General features: G+C 30.6%; 4 protein-coding genes across 8 annotated transcripts; 2 read left to right on the top strand and 2 right to left on the bottom strand.

Moving 5' to 3' along the window:
• Window positions 1-4,499: 4,499 nt before the first annotated feature.
• On the bottom strand, window positions 4,500-5,824 carry LOC131182558 (protein LURP-one-related 14-like). Its single transcript, XM_058152091.1, has 3 exons — window positions 5,247-5,824; window positions 4,923-5,141; window positions 4,500-4,767 (listed from the first exon to the last, which is right to left on the bottom strand). Exons 1-3 carry the CDS (start codon window positions 5,493-5,495, stop codon window positions 4,636-4,638), a joined length of 600 nt encoding a protein of 199 aa, XP_058008074.1. The 5' UTR covers window positions 5,496-5,824; the 3' UTR covers window positions 4,500-4,635.
• Window positions 5,825-8,790: 2,966 nt separating this feature from the next.
• Window positions 8,791-12,071, top strand: LOC131182390 (uncharacterized). Of its 4 annotated transcripts, none has more exons than XR_009150741.1 (5): window positions 8,791-9,171; window positions 10,005-10,074; window positions 10,158-10,253; window positions 10,527-11,397; window positions 11,902-12,071. XR_009150741.1 is itself a non-coding variant. In XM_058151845.1 (4 exons), exons 1-3 carry the CDS (start codon window positions 8,836-8,838, stop codon window positions 10,217-10,219), a joined length of 468 nt encoding a protein of 155 aa, XP_058007828.1. In that variant the 5' UTR covers window positions 8,791-8,835; the 3' UTR covers window positions 10,220-10,253; window positions 10,527-11,891. The 4 variants fall into 4 exon arrangements, 2 of the variants coding, with proteins under 2 accessions (XP_058007828.1, XP_058007827.1); XR_009150740.1 differs by having other exon boundaries at window positions 8,792-9,171; window positions 11,315-11,397; XM_058151845.1 differs by lacking the exon at window positions 11,902-12,071 and having other exon boundaries at window positions 10,527-11,891.
• Window positions 12,072-12,209: 138 nt separating this feature from the next.
• LOC110656467 (staphylococcal-like nuclease CAN2) lies at window positions 12,210-14,507 on the bottom strand. Of its 2 annotated transcripts, XM_021813290.2 has the most exons (9): window positions 14,212-14,506; window positions 13,968-14,023; window positions 13,694-13,808; window positions 13,480-13,590; window positions 13,202-13,389; window positions 13,075-13,131; window positions 12,832-12,991; window positions 12,688-12,756; window positions 12,210-12,596 (listed from the first exon to the last, which is right to left on the bottom strand). In XM_021813290.2, exons 1-9 carry the CDS (start codon window positions 14,362-14,364, stop codon window positions 12,498-12,500), a joined length of 1,008 nt encoding a protein of 335 aa, XP_021668982.1. In that variant the 5' UTR covers window positions 14,365-14,506; the 3' UTR covers window positions 12,210-12,497. The 2 variants fall into 2 exon arrangements, with proteins under 2 accessions (XP_021668982.1, XP_058007826.1); XM_058151843.1 differs by lacking the exon at window positions 13,480-13,590 and having other exon boundaries at window positions 14,212-14,507.
• Window positions 14,508-17,876: 3,369 nt separating this feature from the next.
• On the top strand, window positions 17,877-18,722 carry LOC131182389 (heavy metal-associated isoprenylated plant protein 36-like). The gene is made up of 3 exons (XM_058151842.1): window positions 17,877-18,061; window positions 18,140-18,215; window positions 18,324-18,722. Exons 1-3 carry the CDS (start codon window positions 18,053-18,055, stop codon window positions 18,461-18,463), a joined length of 225 nt encoding a protein of 74 aa, XP_058007825.1. The 5' UTR covers window positions 17,877-18,052; the 3' UTR covers window positions 18,464-18,722.
• Window positions 18,723-18,737: the final 15 nt, after the last annotated feature.

Here is an 18,737-nt window from a genome sequence, read left to right as displayed (position 1 = left end):
GTCAAGCATTTGAATTCTAAAGAGATAAACTTTGTTGATTTTTTATAGACTTTTCTGTGCAATTGGAGCGTAGTTTTTCTGTTTCTTGAAAGGCACTAAAAGTCTAACTGCACAGCAAAACCACAGGGAAAATACTGTTTGGTTTAAATGTTACATGTAATCAATAATTATTTTTGTTAACCGATAACCGATAATAATTGATATTAGGTGTTTGATAAATTTTATCTAACTGTTTTTATTAATATATAAAATGACGATCTAAATGTATATATATATAATTTAATAAAATAATTAAATAAAAATACAATTATTAATTTATTAAATTATATAATTTATTAAACTATTAAAATAAATATATAATTTTTAATCTATTTTATATATATACCTTCTAATATATTTCCAAACCAATTATACCAGCATGCAGAAAAGTGCAAGGTGTATATAAGGGGATAAAAAAAATTCTTTTACGAAATACATTAAAATTAGACTATTATAAAAGTTATCTATCAGCCATCAGTTATGTTTTCAAAAATTTACCAAACACTTTGATTCAGTTATTTGGATGCTTACCAGCTATAGGCTGCATTTAATAGTTAAACCAAACACCCTCTAAATTACTTATGTTTAGGAGTTTTTCTTTCCTTTCCAAAAATTATATCATACAATTATGATTCAGGATAGTCTATATAAAATGACAATTTAATAAAAAATATGCGTGTTGACCCCGTGTAGCTCAAAATGAGCATTGATTTTGATGATAACAAAACTCAAATAGAATCTATCTAACCCAACTTTAAAGTGATGTGTAGATTCTTTCTCTTATTCCTAAAGAATCTTTGAAGTTGCATCTAAGGAGGAAGAATACTCAAAGGTATCTCAAGTCAAATCCAAGATGAGAAAGGACAAGATTATGTAAGCCAAGACTCAAGATAAAGGTATGAAAGACATAGAGTTATAAATTGAGTCTTAGGACTTATGTGAAAAGAATAGATGAAAGGTTAGTCTAATAGAGCTCAAAATTAAATTTTCTTTTAAAGATTTTCTCTCATCATGACCTTGGACACTACTATTGGAACATATTTTTTTTAAGGTCTAAATTAGATTTTTTAAGTATTACAAGTTGAGACATGCAGCTGTTGACTTAGTTTGCTAACTGGTTTGCTAAAATATTAGTTTGCTAATATGTTTGCTAAAACATTAGTTTACTAACTAGTTTACTACTGTTGCCAAAATTTCATTAGTTTGCTAAATGATCAGAGCTGCTCAACTTCGCACAAAAAGACAAAATAACGGCTATTTTGTCTTGAGCAGTGTGTATAACGTTCCAAAAAGGTTTCAAACGATCTAAAATGATTTGGGACTATAAATACACCTTCTTTACTCCATTTTACACTTGATGAAAGCTTACCTTTGAACTCCAACTTTGATTTTTCATTTATTGCTTTCATTCAAGAGCTTTAAAGTCTTTGAGCTACTATTGGCAAATCAACTCATCTTTTCTTTATAGCTTGATTTGTATTAAGTGAGAGTGAGTACTAAAACTTTGAATTGCATTTAAGAGAGGTTGTACAAGCACCTATTGAAGCTTGAGAGAGAGTAAGTGCTTGAGATAGCACTTGTCAAAGGTTTAATCTGCCTTGGTAAAAGCTTGGTGTTGAAAAGTTGTAAAGGGCTTTTGATCTCTTACCTTTAAAAGAGCAAATAGTGGAGAGAAGACTCAAAGAGGGTTCTTTGAGAGAGTGGATGTAGGCTAGTTAAGCCGAACCACTATAAAAATCATTGTGTTTGATCTCTCTCACCTTAACCTCTTTACTTTTGTGCAATTTAATTTTTTTTATATACATGACACTGAATGTTGAATGAATAGATTGAGTTGGTATATTTGAGAATTTATGAGTATGATGAGAAACTAGTTGAATATATTGTGATGCATGTTATGTTAACAATTGCTATAAATATTGATTAAAGGTTGAATTGCAACTTAGGGATACTTTATTGAAATACATATCACTGTCATTATATAATAAGAAGCACCTAGTTGAAAAAAGCTGCAATTTTTCATTAGGCTACAAGCAAGAGCCGAAAAATTGTTAAAATCCAATTCACCCCCCTCTTAGACTATTTTGAGACAACAATGCGTGTATATAAAAGTGAGCCCCATAAATTATAACTACCATGTAGTTTTTTTTTAAATAATTTAATTAATTTTTGTATAAATTTTCTATTTGATTCCTATTCAATGTAAACTACTTACATGGAATAACCAATCCACTATAAAATTGCTCCTTTCTTTAACTATTTATTTTAGATTTTTTCTTACAAAACTAATAAGAGGTTCTTCCTCAACCTTTAAAGGTCCTTCTACTGGTGGAGGGAAAGTCTCAAATAGGGATGATGATAAGTAGGGTGTACACGAAAATTATTTTGTTTAAATTTGATTAATATTTTTAAAATTTAAATTTATCTTAGACTTGATTAAAATATATTTTTAATTATTAAATTCGTCCCAAACCTAATTATATTTAAAAAAAAATTTCAACTCATTTAATTTTATATATTTTAATTAATATTTACATTAAAAATATTTTGATCAATAATTTATATTTTAAAATTAATAATTCCATACAAAATTTAAATTCCATTTTGTATAAAATAAAAAATATATATATAAATTTATAAACAATATTGTGAAAAATATATTTTATATTTAATTAAATATTTATATAAACAAATTTAAGTAATGAATACCAAACATGTAAAATCTAAATTCTATCTGAACCCGTCACGAGTTTATTCTTTAAATTCGAACTTATTCTAAACTCGATTATATACTATCAAAATTAATCCTATTAGGTTTTTATTGAATCAGATACTTACAAAACCTAACCCGTTGTCATCCCTAATCTCGAATTCAAGTATTTTCATTTATCTATTTTAAAATTAATTATCTTAATAGGACAAAAAAAAAAGAAAAATACTTTTACCTAAACTATTATATATCTATTAAATAAGAAAAACTAAAATATACACAAATTATTTTAATGAGCGAGTTTTTTTTTTTTTTTAAATATTTCAACATGATTCTTCTGTAACATATACATTTTCAATTTTCTTTTAATCAACTCACTCTATTATCGTTAAATTCATAATAAAACTATTAATGTCATTACTGTAATCATACAAGTTAATTTTCTCCCAGCAATCATGAACAGAAGGGAATAAAAGAGAAGACTTTTTCAATTGATTTTGATACTTGCGTTTTCCTTCTTTTTTTTAATGAAAGAAATCCTGATATTCATTTCTATATATAACAAATGAAATTAAACAAAAGTATACAACAGTACCTAAAAATGGTGCTCAGCTAATAGATGGATATTCGGATAAGGTTATGCTCGCCTTGTTTATACTGTAACACTCGGATCAGTTATTAAAGATATGGATCTCGGAATATTTATCTGTAATTACAGTCTTAGTATTTGTAAACTCTTATGTAATCTAGACTCCAAGTGCTGCTTTGATATCAACTCCTATTCCTAGTCAGAAGCAAATCCAAAGTCTGTATAAGAAGTAGGAACAAGACTTTAGCTAAATCCAAAAGATAAGAATTTCATGAGTTAGCTATTCACTTTCAGACGCATAGAAGAAGTTATTTTCTTTATAGTATGAAGTTGGACTTACTGTGATAGTGGCAGCCATTTTTTTGAAATTTGTTGTGGGGGTAATTATTCATTGATGTAATTTTTTTTTTAAAATAAATTTTCTTTTCCTTCATCTAGTGGGCTAATTTAATGATACCCAAAAAAGGAATGCATCATAAAATTTGGAGACATGAATCCCATTCCCATTTTCCTCCTTATTTCACTAATTTGCTTCTATTAGTTGATGATGATGATGAAATTGTGCTTCACACCTCTATTTGCCAAATCCTTTCACCTATTCACCAATCAAATTTATAAACATATCATTTGAAATTATTATGATTTTTATTTAAAAATACGATAGATCATATGTAAGATTGAGTGTATATAAAAATTTCCCTTGCAATAATGATAAGAAAACTGGTTTTCTTTAATTTTCGTCTAACTATTGGGTTCTTAAAAATGGAAGATAATGCAGAAAAAATAAATAAATAAAGGATATGAGGATGGAAACTAGAGAGAGAAAAGAAATGAAAGCTTCATTTTATCCAGAATGAAAGAAAAAGAGAAGAAAAGTGTTTGTTTTAAGAACAAAAGCCCATATTGGGCCCATTTGGGATTGAAGCCAATAAATTATTTATTTATTCCAATGGATTTTATTTATAATAATTACATTATTTCTCATAATTATTTAACATCTAAAAAATTGATTTTATGAATAAATATTATGTGAATGTGATGAATAAATATATTGTTATTTGTCATATTAATTTTTTATATATTATAAGTTAAAATTATATAACAGATGAATGATATATTTTCAATTATTTATTTAAGCTAAGTTGGCATAATAGTTAATGGTAAAAATTCAATATTTAAAAGTTTAATAATGGAGAATAGAAAATTACATATATTATGAGAATAATTAAAAGGGATTAAAAAGTAAATATAAGATTAAAAAAAAAAAAAAAAAAAACACCCTTTGATGAAGAGACAATTAAGGGGTGTCATTCTCATCAAGAATTACTAACAATGCCACAATAAATGCAAAATCCACCTCTGGATATACTTTAACTCTGTATTTTTCCTTTCCCTTGCAGAAGCTTTCCAATGTGAAGTTATGCTTTACCTGTATAAATTGTCACATCAGTTCAATCATATCAATATTACCATCAATTTTTTAATATTATGAACTCCAAATAATAGATTTTTAATATTTTCTTTTAATTAATTTTATTAAAATAAATCTGAAGAAAATTGCATGCAAATCTGAAAGGTTGGTACCTCTGCAAGAAGCCGATGGCCTTTGAAAACTTTGAAGGACAAAGAAGTGTAAGATCCAGTAACATGGAAATCAGGGATTTTTTTCTTGAAATTTGCCAAGAAAACATGAAGCTCTTTTTTAATTTGAAGAGGATGAGATTGTTTTACACTGAAGAGGATATTATTTTCATTTGTATTTTCACCTCCATGAGCCTTCCATTTATGCCAAAATGTAAGTGCCTTCACACATTTAAAAAAACAAAAAATCAGATTCTTCAATAATTTACGTAAACTATTAGTTAATTTCTATGAAATTTATGAATGAATGAATGAATGAATAATTACCTTTCCACACAGTGTGAGAATAGGAATGCCTGCAGGATCGCGCAAAATTCTTTTCATCTTCAAATTCCAGACTCCACCATCTACTTGGAGGAGAAGATTTCCAGTCTGATCAAAAACTTCAAATTGTGCATTAGATAGCTTTTTAATCTTCTTCTTCACAATCAACTCCTTAGGATAAGGGAAGCAATAGCCATCCCCAAGAACACTAATAGAAGGAACACCAAAAGTCCATCCTCCAGAGAGATCCATTGCAGTGCCTCTCAAGAAACTGTGTAGAAATTGAAGAACGTACAGCAAAGAGAGAGAGAGAGATTGATTTTTCCTTTTCTTTAGGTTTTGGTGCTAAAGTTAATGTTTGGGAATTGTTTCCAGAATTTTGTAGAATTTTCTTGATGGATTTTCCATTTCTTTTTTGTCCAATAAAGATTTGAAAATTGGGCATTGTGTAAATTAATGGAGATTAGCTGTTGGGATTTGGTTGCCTTCTGTAGTTTTCGGATCTTCTTTCCTTTTTTGAAAAACGAATTCCATGGTATTTCAGTTTGAATGAATGTTGGGAGCTTTTCTCGCTTTGTGTGAGCTATACCCTTTCACTCTTTCAACTTAAAAAAAGGCAAACAACTAGCTAGCCTGTGAGGCAACTTGAAAAGGACTCCATATGTTAATTAGGCTTAATTAAAATACAAACTTATAACACAAGGAATTGCTACTCTTTATGTTTTATGTTTATGGTTTTTAGATAAACTTTTCCAGAATTTATTTTCCATACAATTTACTCATTGCTTATGCTCCATCAAATTACATGTTAATCTAACACTAAACAACTTAAAAGTTTATTTAAAAAAATTGAGAGTTAGAATCATAATTATCATTACTTAGTGTAGTAATATATTTAGCTTTTTGTTTGTAACAAGCATTATATATAAATATTGACTCAATATAAATTTGGTGATACCTTTATGTAATGAAAGTTTTTTTGATAATTAAATTAAGTTAGAGCTGGGCATGTATCACACAGACTTTAGCTCCCATGATTGAGCACTTTTTTTCAGATAAGAAATGAGGCCAGCACTCCCAGCTCTATCACGAGATTTTTTTTAGGCATTTATGTTGATTAGTATATTTGGGCCAGTTTTTACGTGTCAAGTTTAAGTCTTCTCTTTAAACAATCTTCAGAGTACACTGCCTTACATCGAAATAATTCATTCAAAAATAAATAATTCTAAAGTGTTTCATAATGGAGTTGAATCTTAATTAATAAGAAGAAGTGTTCACATCCTTACTGACTGGACTAAATCTCTATTAAGTATATAGTGAGACATTTAGATATAATGAGATATTCAAAATTAAATTATATTAGGAATAAAACTCTACAATTATTAATTGGGTCGGATTATTCCTCACCCATTGATCATTCAATTATTTCTAAGAAGCTTTACTTGGAGTCAGAGCCTAGAACTAGATAAGGGACAATAGTGATAGGAATGGCAACGGAGTAAGTCAGGGACAAGAATCGTCTCCTCATTCCCATCCCTGATCCACATAATTTAGGATTAAGATAGGGATTTCCCCTGCAGAAAAGCGAACAAATGAGTTTTCTTACAAGAATATTTTTTATTTTAATTTATTAATATTAAATATAAATTTATTTATTAAAAATAAAATATAAGTTAAAATTATAAGTTTTAAATATAATTTTAATAATATATTTATATTTTTTTATTAAATTATAATACATAAATATATAAACAAATTATTTTATAATAAAAGATAATAATATGTTATTCTAGGGAGTCAATTATAGATTGGGTGCATCCATATAATATAGCTAAATTTTATTTATCGTCCCTCAACTTTAAAGATTATTTTATTAATATCCTTGAATTTCAATATATGTCACAAAAATATTTAAACTTCAATTTAACACTATCCAAGGTCTCTTATGCCAATTTCCAATGAGAATTCTGATCAAATGCTGACATGGACATGCTTTTGTGAAATTAAAACAATATAAAAAGGTCTCTCTCCACCATATAGCATTTCAATAATAAAAAAATATTTTTCTCCTGTCCTTTCTCTTCTCTTCAATCATTGGTTTTCTATTCCGTAACGGTCGAATCCCTTTTATTTTCTTCTCAATCTCATCTCATCCATAACTCTGCCCCACCTTAAACCTCCTAAAATCTCATCTAACTCCTTTGCCTTTAGCCACACTCTATTGTACCCTTACAAATCCACCTCTCCGCTTTCTAGCTTCCCTTACGTCATCTTTTATTTTGCCTATAACTCGCCTTTTCACTCCTTCCTCATAACCTTAGTCATTCTTCATCTATGGTTTGCTTTCTTTCTCGCCTTTTTAGTGCTTTCATTTTACTTAATGTCTTGAAGCGTTTCACATTATCGCACCTCTGTTTCTTGAAGGTTAAGCCTTACAATCTCACAGATTGTGCTTTGCCTGCCATGGAGGAAGGTTCTTGAATCCTCACATCCACAAAATCAGCCCCTCTTGCCTCTGTTTCTCAAAGTCTCAACTTGTTTATCCTCTCACTAGTTGGACGGTCGCCCCCCCTCTACCTTCCCTTTTATTCTTTAGTAATTGAAATTTCATGTTCATCTAGTTGAAATTTTATTAATCGGTTTATATTCTAATCAATTTTGTTAATAGAGTTGACATTTAGTCTCCCTCCACCTTTCTCATCTCATTCTCTGATTCTCATCTCATTCATGCAGTTGGATTCTTCAGTGGTTTGAATTTTGTTCCATCTTTTTCACTTGGGTTGTTATCTGGTTGAAATTTATTAACTGGCTTTTGTGGGATTGAATTAATTTTATTAATTTAGTTTTGTTTTGTGGGATGAATCAATTTTGTTGGTGTAAATTGATTAATTTTATTAAATTTGATTGTGATTGATATTGTTGCATATTGTAATGAATGATGATTTATATTGCATATAGGTTTAATCTTTTTTTCTTTTGAGTTTTGATTTTCATTTCTGTATACATCTGGGTTTGCTTGAAAACATTTGATTTTATTTTGTTATTGATTTTGGTTAATCAAATGGAATGAATCCGGGTTTGCATGAAGGGATACCAAGATTACACCAAAGGGAGAAAAGGGAAGAGGTAGAGGAGGGAATTTTTTTTAATTATTATTATTAAAATGCCATGCGGTAGATTGAAAAGTGACATAAGGGACTTTTGATAATATTAAATTAAAATATAAATATTTTTATAATATAAATTAAAGTATAAGGATGAAAATAACTCTCAAATTTGGAGGATAATATTGAAATCCGGTTAAGTCAAGATAAAATGATTGGTCAAGGCTATGTTTTTTTGTCCTTCCATCAACAGAAATGCTAAAAATGCTCCAGACCCTGCCATTTTACGTCCCACGAATGATGAATAAAGAAAGATCCAAAGTTCTAAACAATTCCGCAATCTCCCCTGCTTCGAAGATCAGATAAGAAATTTGGTAGAAAGCCGAAAGCAAGAACACGCAAAGACCCCAGTAAAGTAACCATAGCCCAAAAGCAACATTTAAAAAAAAATAAAAAAATTTACTTCATATTGGTTCTCTTTTTCTTTAATGGGGAAATCTCTTCCTTTCACAGGGAAACTCCAAGAACTCACCAAAATAGCCTCTTCCCACCAACCTAAACGCTCAAAAGTAGCGCCTTTAATTCCCCTTAGGCCCAGACAGGTCCGAGTTGACTCCCAGCCACTCAAGGTAAAGAAGATGGAGGATAGCTCGCTCTGTCTTGATGGCCTGAATGGTGTGCCGCTTTCCCAGGTAGTCTCCTTGTGCGCAAAACGGTGGTTTCAAGACACACTTAGGGAGGCCAATGCTGGTGATATTGCCATGCAGGTCCTTGTGGGTCAGATGTATTACAGTGGATATGGTGTTCAGAAAAATGCCCAAAAGGTTTCAATTTTTATTCGTTTGTTTTTTCATTCATCGTTTTCTAATTAAAATGTTGGTATTAGCTGATTAGGATTGTGGGTTTGCTTAGCTTTGTTGGATTTTTTTATGTTATTATAATTGCATTGAGTTTGGTTTTAGGATAAGCATGGTTTTTTCCATTTCAAGTTTTATTAAGAAAGAAAGATTGGAATTTTGGAATGCTTGTTGATTTTGTTTGTAGAGGAAGGAAAGCACAGTTTAATTTAAGCCAAATAGTGTTTGGCTCTTAGCATTTTCTTTTTTCATTCATATTTTGTCTCTAATTCTGTGTATTTAGCATCTAAGATGCTAGGCTTTCTATGTCTGTCTGGTTGCTGCCTAAATTGGGAAGACAAAGGATTTATTAATTTTTTCAGTGGTTGCATGGTCTACATTGCATTTTCTTCCCTAAATAAAGAATACTATCCACTTATGTTTGTTTAGTACTTGTATTGAGGATGAAGTTTCCGTTAATTTGGCCGCACATAAGACAACTCTAGAATTACAAAAATTTGGGTTCTTCTCTTAGCAGCCAAATGAGAAAGTGGTGAACTTGTAAATATTGCTTCCTTCTTAATTGTTTTATATTATAAAAGTTTTGTTCTATTCCTATCTTTTTCAAGACTAAAAGTGTAAAAAGGAAGCATTAGTTAATATGTTTTTATCATGACAAATCAGCAGTATTTTAGCGTATAATAAATTGCCAGTTTATCACTGTGTATTCTCGGGTTTGATATCCTCAGGATTGCAATTCCTTATATATTTTGGTTAGTGAACTTGCAATTCTGAATGATGTTGATTTTCTTGTGTTTAAGGGCTGTGAGTGGATTAACAGAGCTTCAAAGAGTCGGGCGTCAGTGTGGAAAGTGAGTGATAAACATCCAGGTATGTAAACTCTCCTTCTGTCAGTCAAATCCTTGATTATTATTCCTCTGTTTGTTTAATAGATTTCTATTTCGTTTCCTTAGGTTATAATGCAAGTGACTCAGATTCAGATGAAGCAAAGCGGGAGGCAAATAATAGCAGATAGTTATTCTCATTGAACTTGCAAATGAGAATCTGAGGTGAACTTTTTGCTCATTTGCTAATCGTGTTTAATTGATTCTAATTTCTTCTTGTTTGATATGGCAGTACAAAAACTCATTTTTATTGTGACTGAGCATAAAAGTTATTTGTGGATGCATAGTCTAAATTATTGTCTTAAATCTTATAGCATGCAAAAATTGATTGATTTGTTCTGCATATTTTTTTTGTTCATCTTGGACGTTTAGTTGCCGACCCCAAATTTTTGGGATAAAGGCTTAGTTGAGTTGAGTTGAGTTATCTTGGACGTTTAGTTGCAGAACTGCTACATTTCTTCCCATAGGGGGTTCTAAAACCTCTCAGACATGAAAAGTTTGAAAGGTATAAACATTATGTGTAAGGTCAGCTAAGCTAACATAATCAATTGTTTGTGCATTTCTTTATTTTTGGTAGTCTTAGAGTATATCCTTCATCAACTGCTATATTGCATCCATTCAGGAATCAGTATTTATATTTCCACATTATCCAAAACCTGTTTCAAAGGAGCAAGACTGAAGTAGCAAGCTTTTGCCCCTAACTGAAACTTTAGTTTCTAGAGATATTCATAGTTTACGATGCCAATTGAATCTGAGAATTTTATCCTGTGAGCTAGTTACAGTGCATCTTTATCTTGTTTCTTTGGAAATTGACTGATTTTTCTTTCTGAATGTTAACTTAAACTGTTGAATGGTGGTTCATTACTTAACTTTACCTACTATCACCTTCTTTGCGCCCTTTATGATATTTCTTTTGCTGACCCAAAAAATAAATTAATTAAACTAATAAAAAGAACAAGAAGAGGAGAAATACTTCAGGATGATCAGGACACCTGAATTTCTCTTTTATTTTCAAAGTAACTGGCACACTTCAACTTTGCTCATTCTGCATGATAGGCAAATTTGATTTACCTTTTGATGGATTACCTTAGATGCATTAATGCAGGCTGAGGTTTGCATCAATCCCTTTAAAATTCAATGATGCTTTCGTACTGCTGACTTATGAGCACAACTTTAGTTAGTAGTTACCTAATTTGATTTGATGGTGATTATTTTCCTCATTGCAGCAACTTGGAATAGTACTCCAAATGCTTTTGCATATTGTGCATCCTGAAATATATTATTATCCTAGTTGTTACATTGGCCCTAGGTAAGGTATCATGTCACTGTCCCACATGCTCTTTGATGCTTCCTTTTATATGCCTAAACTAGATCAAGTAATCTTTCTTAAGCTAAGTTGAAAGAGATTGTGAACTCTCAGAAAACCAGATTGGGAATTTCATTTATTAGCAATCATTCACAGGGATTTATTAAAGGAAAAAAGGAAAAAGAATGAAAAAAAAGAATGGTATTCAACTAATTAGCAAGAAGCTTTTACCAGCTCAGAAGAGATGAGGAATTGTAGTGGCAATGATAAAGTGGACAAGTAATCTTACCACTACCCAGGCTGACATCCATATTACTTGGGGGACAAATGGAAATTGACAAGAATGATGAATCAGGCACTAGCATTTTATGATTTCACAACACAAACAAGTGTTATTGCAATCTTACTCGAATGATCTAGCAAGCTTTGAAAGATCAAATTTCAAATGCTTCTCATTGGGCATCGAACTTCCAGAATATACTGAATCGCGTTTATTGTTGTTTGCAGCATATTCTTCAGGTGTACTTCCACACTTCATAACAATCCAGAGGCTGACTATATCTTTTTTATCTCTCAAAAATATTTGAATAGTTGTTTTTGTATTTTTTAAACTCTATGTATGTTTACATGCGGTGATTCTATTCAAATAAATATGAAGTTTTTTGGGTCCTCATCAATTTGATTTTGTTCATTTTCTTCTGCTTTCAATTGTTTCTGACTACCAGAGTGTTGAATAAGAGAATATTCCAGTACTTCTTGTTGTCTATGGACATGCTTAATAGTTAGATCTGCATTGAATTTGAAGGAACAAACAATTATCTGCATATCAAAGTGCATGATTATATTGACATTTTCATTCTAGCAAAGATAATCAGTCGCTCTGATATTTAACACGTAGGAGTTGGATTTTCGATACACTATTAATTATAACTGCATAAATAATAAATTGGCTAGCCATTTGCAGGTAGAGTTCTAAAGATGTTTGCTTTCTTTTCTCTGTTCTAGCAGCCTTGGGTCCCTCAACACAAACTTGCTGGTCATCATAGCCCTGGTTTTGGTCATGCATGTTCAATGTGATTCAGGGCAAACGTATTCAGAAAATTTCATCTGCCTTCTCTTCTGTCCTTCCTCCATTCCCATGGCTTCTCAGGATTCGATGAAGCCCATAAGCCTACACGTTTTGCTCGAGCCTCTTTCTCCCACTAATATGATTAATATGAAAGTTAGACCAGGAAGGGTTTACAGTTTACACAAGCAAGTGCAGGAATGAACAAGGGCATTGCGATTACTTACCGTTGCCAGTTCGAATCGTTGGTCATAAGCAGTATAATGCCATGCAAGCCCCTTCTTTAGCATTACTTCCTATTACAAACAAAACATCTATAATGTTCTTGCTCAATCATGTCATAAGGTGATGAATTTTAGAGAGGCAGCTACCTGTGCAAATATGCCGTTGCAATATACATCACCAACGCTACGGCCATAACGATCTTCCTCATAAACAAAGATTCTTAGACACTTCCCCTGGATAAGCTTAACTAGCTCCTCCTGTGCCTCTTTTCCATACGGCATTGAACTCTCTGGTGCATCTATTCCCCTATGTTCTTTCCAATCCAATAATCATTAGTCTCTAATGTGACATGCCAAGATTTAGGAAGGGCTCTTGCAAGTAGGTGTTACCTTAGTCGAATGCGATATTTTCGAGCAAGAATCTCCTCATTTTGAACCTTAATTACCCTGCAGGAAGAGTAGTATCACAAACCAATGGCTAGGACTGAATTCATACAATGGCAGGTAGATAACCAACCTATATCCAGAGTCAATAATTTTCTTGTGGAGTGCGTCTGCTCTCTCATAATTCCTATCTGCACGCGCCTTTGATCTTTGAACAGCTGCCATTTGAACATCCCTCGGAACGCAGGACGACTCCCTAGGATCAGCAGTGCTAACGTAGACAGATATTGTGTCTCCATCAGGCACAGCTTTTGCATCCACCTGAATCCAATCAAGTGTATTTTATCAGAACAAACCCATCTTCAAGATAATTATAACGCTTATTAAGTTTGCGAGGGATTTTGTCATCACTGGTAGAGTCTGCAACTCAAACTTGACCCCCTCGGGTAATGATGTTGGCACCCCAGTAGAAAGTGGAACAAGAGTATGAGGAAGTGGGAGACCATAAAAAGCCAGTAATCCCTATAAACAGAACAAGAAACAATCTTTCTTGCATTAATTAAAATTCTATGTTATGATCATCTTGCAAATATCCTAGTGCTCTAATGCTGTTTTCAGTTTATACCTCAACATCTGCCGTTTGATGTCTTTTCAAGGTCTGAATAACAAGTCTAGCAGCTTCTTCTGGTGTCCTTGGTGGAGGTTTTGCTTCTTTCCATGCATCTGACAGCTTTCTATACCTTTCATAGATTTTCAAGGTTGAAACAGATCACAAATACGAGATAATGTTTACGCTAATTCTCATTTATTTCTGGTAATCCTCACAGTGAAAGTCATGAAAATCAATTCTCAACTACATCTCAGCCATGAAAGACTATAAAGACTGTCCTAATATTTACCAGTTAGCTTGAGCTTTCTTGGAAGAGACCACATGTTCACTGAGCCCTTGGGGGACCTTACAAAACAAAACCCAGACAAAGAAATTTAACTTTAAAATGGTGAAAGTAAACTAGCCATCACATTTAGTTAGCTCAAATGACTTCCATAATGACCCAGATGTGACCATAATCAACATTGAATGAAGCAGCCAAAATTTCCAAAGGGTCCTCAAATCTAACCAAGCAATAAGAAAGAAAAGAATACCTGGGAGGTGATATCAAAGTTAAACAAATCTTGGGCAAGAGCTGAAACACTGACGGTGGCCGCAGACACGCCGTGGGGTCCCAATGATTCCGAGTCCCCTGTTGTAGTGGGCTTGCAACAATGTCCATAGAGTAACCTCAGGGCATTCCCCATATTGGGGTTTTGTCAAATGTGGATTTTAGATAAGTTAGATGAGAAATTGAGGATCAGAGAATCTCAAAGCAGCAACGGATTTTCTGTTTGGGTTTCGGAGGAGATAGGAGAGCAAAAAGAAAAGGAAAAGTTAGGTGGTGTTTTTCTTGAGGAATGACAAGGGAAGGGAGCAACGAATAAGTGGATGGACACGTGGCAAATTATGATTTGGTAACACCATGAAGGTGCTTTGACTTCTACGAACGTCTTGGAATCCCAAGTTTTCTCTAGTTGGCTGCGGCAGGTACGAGTAAAAAATTTGTATTCTATTGTTAATGGGTTGAAAACAAGAAATTAAGTTTATTTAGTGAGATTTTAAAATTTATTTCATTAAATTTTTATAAAATGATATTTTTTTTATAAAATAATTAATTATGAAAAATTTTATTAATTTAAAAAATAAAAATTTTTAAATATTTTAAATTATCATTTTTTCATAATATTTTAAATTTTAATTAAATTAATATATGTTAAATATAACATGTAAAAAATTTTATTTTTTCTAGTTAAATTAATAAATTTCTTTATAAATGATTATTTACTGAAAAAAGTATTATTTTATAAAAATCAAATGAGATAAATTATAAAATTTCATTACATCACTTTATTTTTTATAATAAAATAATATTTATTTTGTTTTAAATCAAGTATTCATAGAACATATCTAATAATAGATAAAAAAATAAATTAATAAATAATAATTTTATTCATGAATAATTATCAATTAATTTGATTAAAATAAATTAAAAATTTAAGAAAGAAAATAAAAATAGGATAAAATGGTTATTTTCTTTAAAAAATAGAGTAAATTAACAATTTTTTAATTAAAAATGTACTATTAAAATAATGGAAATTTCAAGTAAAATAAAACTAAAATCTAGAGATTTTATTTTAACAAGTGATGGAAAGAAGGTTATTGCAATTAACTTTATTATTAGACATTGTCTTGAACTTATTTACTAGAAATTTCAATATAATTTAAAGCTTTATACCTTTGATTTATGATATTTTTCATTTTAGTGAAGCTCAAGAATTAGAGGTAAATCTATTCTAAAAGAGGATCAATTGACTTTTTTTATATATATTAGTTTAAATTGACTCTCATAAATTGAAATTTTTTTTAATGAAGAATGTATTCTTATTAGTAGAAAATTAATTAATCCCTATATATTGTATAAATTATTGTCTGCTTGTAGTATATGTGTACATTCACCTACAAAAATATAAGTCTCATTCTTCTAAATTTAAGACCTAATTGCTTTTATAAACTTACTTTTTTAATATACCCAATATATAATATAATTTATTTATATATTAACCCTAGGAAAAAAAATTCTAAATAAAAGAATTACCCATATATCCTATATATTTCAATCAAATTAAGATATTAAAATCCTTTTTTAAATTATAACATCTCAAATTGAAATTTCAATTAAAAAAAAAAAAACTTTTAGTGGGTAGTATAACTATTTGCAATCCTTTCCTATGTTTCAATGTTGGCGTTGAGGTAAAGAAACCAAATAAACATGCCCTATGAAAGAAGAGGCTTGCAAAATTTCTAGAATGTAACTAGTTCAAGTTTTATTTAGGAGAGTTGCAGGGGTTATGGCCTGCAATCCCAACATGGTACAATATTAAAGGCCCAATTAAAAAGCATTTGATGGTACTCCAAGATGCTTAAATGTAATCCTGGAGAGGCTTCTCACTTATGAGCAACCAAAATATGCATTTGAAGAACTTGCTGTTTGAGTTTTTGGGTTGCTCTCTGAATTCTGATGAAGCATGACTACTAAAATATGAATATGTTTTATACTTTCCCATCTTCCCATAAACATTTGATGCAATTTGAACTTGAGATATGGAATTAAAGAAAAGAAAAGCCATTGATTGAGCAAAAGGACTCAAAACACAGGGGTGAGCAGATTTCTGTTCAAATTGAAAAACTGAACTGAACTGAATTAATTTAATTTATCGGTTTGATTTAAAATTTAATCAGTTCAGTTTGATTTGATTTTATATTATAAAAATTTTTATTATTTTGGTTTGGTTTGATTTTGAAGAGAAAAAAAATCAATTAAACTGAACCGAACCAAATTGTAATTTTATATATTTAAATCAAACTAAATCAAACTGAATCGATTTTTAAATTGATTTATTTTTATGGAGAATTTATGAATTATATTTAATTATATATATATAAATTATTTAATTTCATTGATTAATGATTATTATGTTCAAACCAAAGTTAAAATTAGACCAAATAACTTGAAAATCAAGTCTAAATTAAAAAATCAATCAAAAATTAAAACTGATCGGTTTGAATTGAACCGAACCAAAATAGAGCGGTTCAATTTGATTTGATTTTTCATTCATTTAGATTCAATTCGATTTCTAAAATATGTAATTCAGTTTTCATAATTTAATTTGATTCGATTTGATTCAATTCGGTTTGAACCGAATGCTCACCTCTACTCAAACAATCAAGAAAGCAATAAAAATCAGATGTATATAATATAAGTTCAACTTTATATAATAATTAAATTAAATATTAATAATTTTAATAATAATTAAATTAAATATTTATATTAAAATTTATATAAAATTAATTAAAATATATATCATAAATGCACAAATATAATAGCCATTAAACTCATTTTTATATTAACTCTAGTTTTTCATAGCCATACCTAAGGAAATCTTACACAAGCTTCAAGAAAACACTGGTTAAAAGAAATGTTAATATCTTCTAAAGGTCAATTTCTTGCCAACCATTGTTGAAGAGGAAGGATAAGCTTTTTATTCCAATCTCTCACGGCACAGCACCAATAATTGCATAGGACAAAGCATGTTGCTGTCTAAAACGGACCCACTCACCCATTTTTTGCCTTAAAAGCGTACAATGAACACATCTGTCTCAATTCAGATGTAAATATGCAGTAAGTGACCCTTTAATTAAAGCAAATCACCTTAGTTGGCAAATATTGGAATAAATACATACATAATTTAAAAATAAGACATATTTTTTAATAAAATCATGATAATTTATTAAGATATGTTCGTTCATAATTCATCAATACGATCAAGAGAAGGGCAACTCAATGCACAAAACTTTTCAGTTTCGCAGGGCTGGATTCCAATTTCGATTTCGGCTTAACCAAATTCAACGATTGATTTTTTTTTTTCAATTTAATTCCCATTCTAAATTGACAATTGTCAGGGTCTAATCTAAACCGTTCTACAGTGTTTGATTTTATCTTAGGATAACAAAGCAAAGAATCAAACCTAGAAGATTTGAGTATGAACAGAATTTGCTTAAAGAGAAGCTCTTATATGTGTCCCAATCAAACATAGCAGGGTCATGATTTTTGCCGACCATATGAGCGGAGGCTAGCTTCTCTTGAGTCAACAGTATGGGAAAAAAAGGAAGCTTTTTCACAAAAGTGATATTCCCATCAATCACGGAAAGAATCCAATACCTCTCTAACCTCTCACCTCACCCTTGTATATTTACAGGCTTGAACTCATTCACCAAACATTGACATTGTTTGCTTATTTCTTCCCTTCTCCTCCTCCTCCTCCTCTGCTACCTCGTGGGCCAGTGCTCAATCTCACTCAAATTACATAAGCTTTCAAGTTTTCATTTATCAAAATGACTAATGTAATCACTTCAAGCAATCTTTTGATATTCTTTTTTATTGATTTTGAAGATAAATTTGATTGTTCAATTTGGTAACAGGTGGTGGAACTGAAAGTAGGTTTACATTGTGATGAATGCATTAAGAAAATCTTGAAGGCTGTCAAGAAAATTCAAGGTAAACATGAAAATAAAATCTTCAAGTTATTAAACTTTCTAATCTCTCTACCAAATGAAAGATTGCTTTGACATGTAAAAATGTTTTGGTCTGTTTTCTTACCAACAGATATTGAAACATATAATGTGGACATTGAGCTCAACAAGGTCATAGTGACTGGCAATGTTACAACAGAAGAAGTCATCAAAGCCATCCAAAAGAGCGGCAAGACAGCAACCACTTGGGAAGGAGATCAAACAAATTCCTAAACTTGCGAAAGCTGTGTGCGTCCTCTACTATTTAGTAAGATCACACCAAACTAAAGATTATCAGATGTGGCCATGGATATTTTCACCTTCACTTGGTTAGCAGGACCGAAGATAGAAGCCAATCAGACAAACATTTATGCTTCAATATCTAGATATATATATATAGTAGTAGTTACTTTCAAGAATCATCAAATCTATGTTCTCTACCAAATCAAAATAATTGATCATCAAGCGCAACTTTGTTTTTGGATGAGGTTAATTTCCTTTTATTTAG

Source organism: Hevea brasiliensis, chromosome 8 (assembly GCF_030052815.1).
Source record: "Hevea brasiliensis isolate MT/VB/25A 57/8 chromosome 8, ASM3005281v1, whole genome shotgun sequence".
Taxonomy (NCBI): Eukaryota; Viridiplantae; Streptophyta; class Magnoliopsida; order Malpighiales; family Euphorbiaceae; genus Hevea; species Hevea brasiliensis.
The sequence above is the reverse complement of the archived record's forward strand: the minus strand, read 5'-3'. Positions and strand labels throughout refer to the sequence as shown.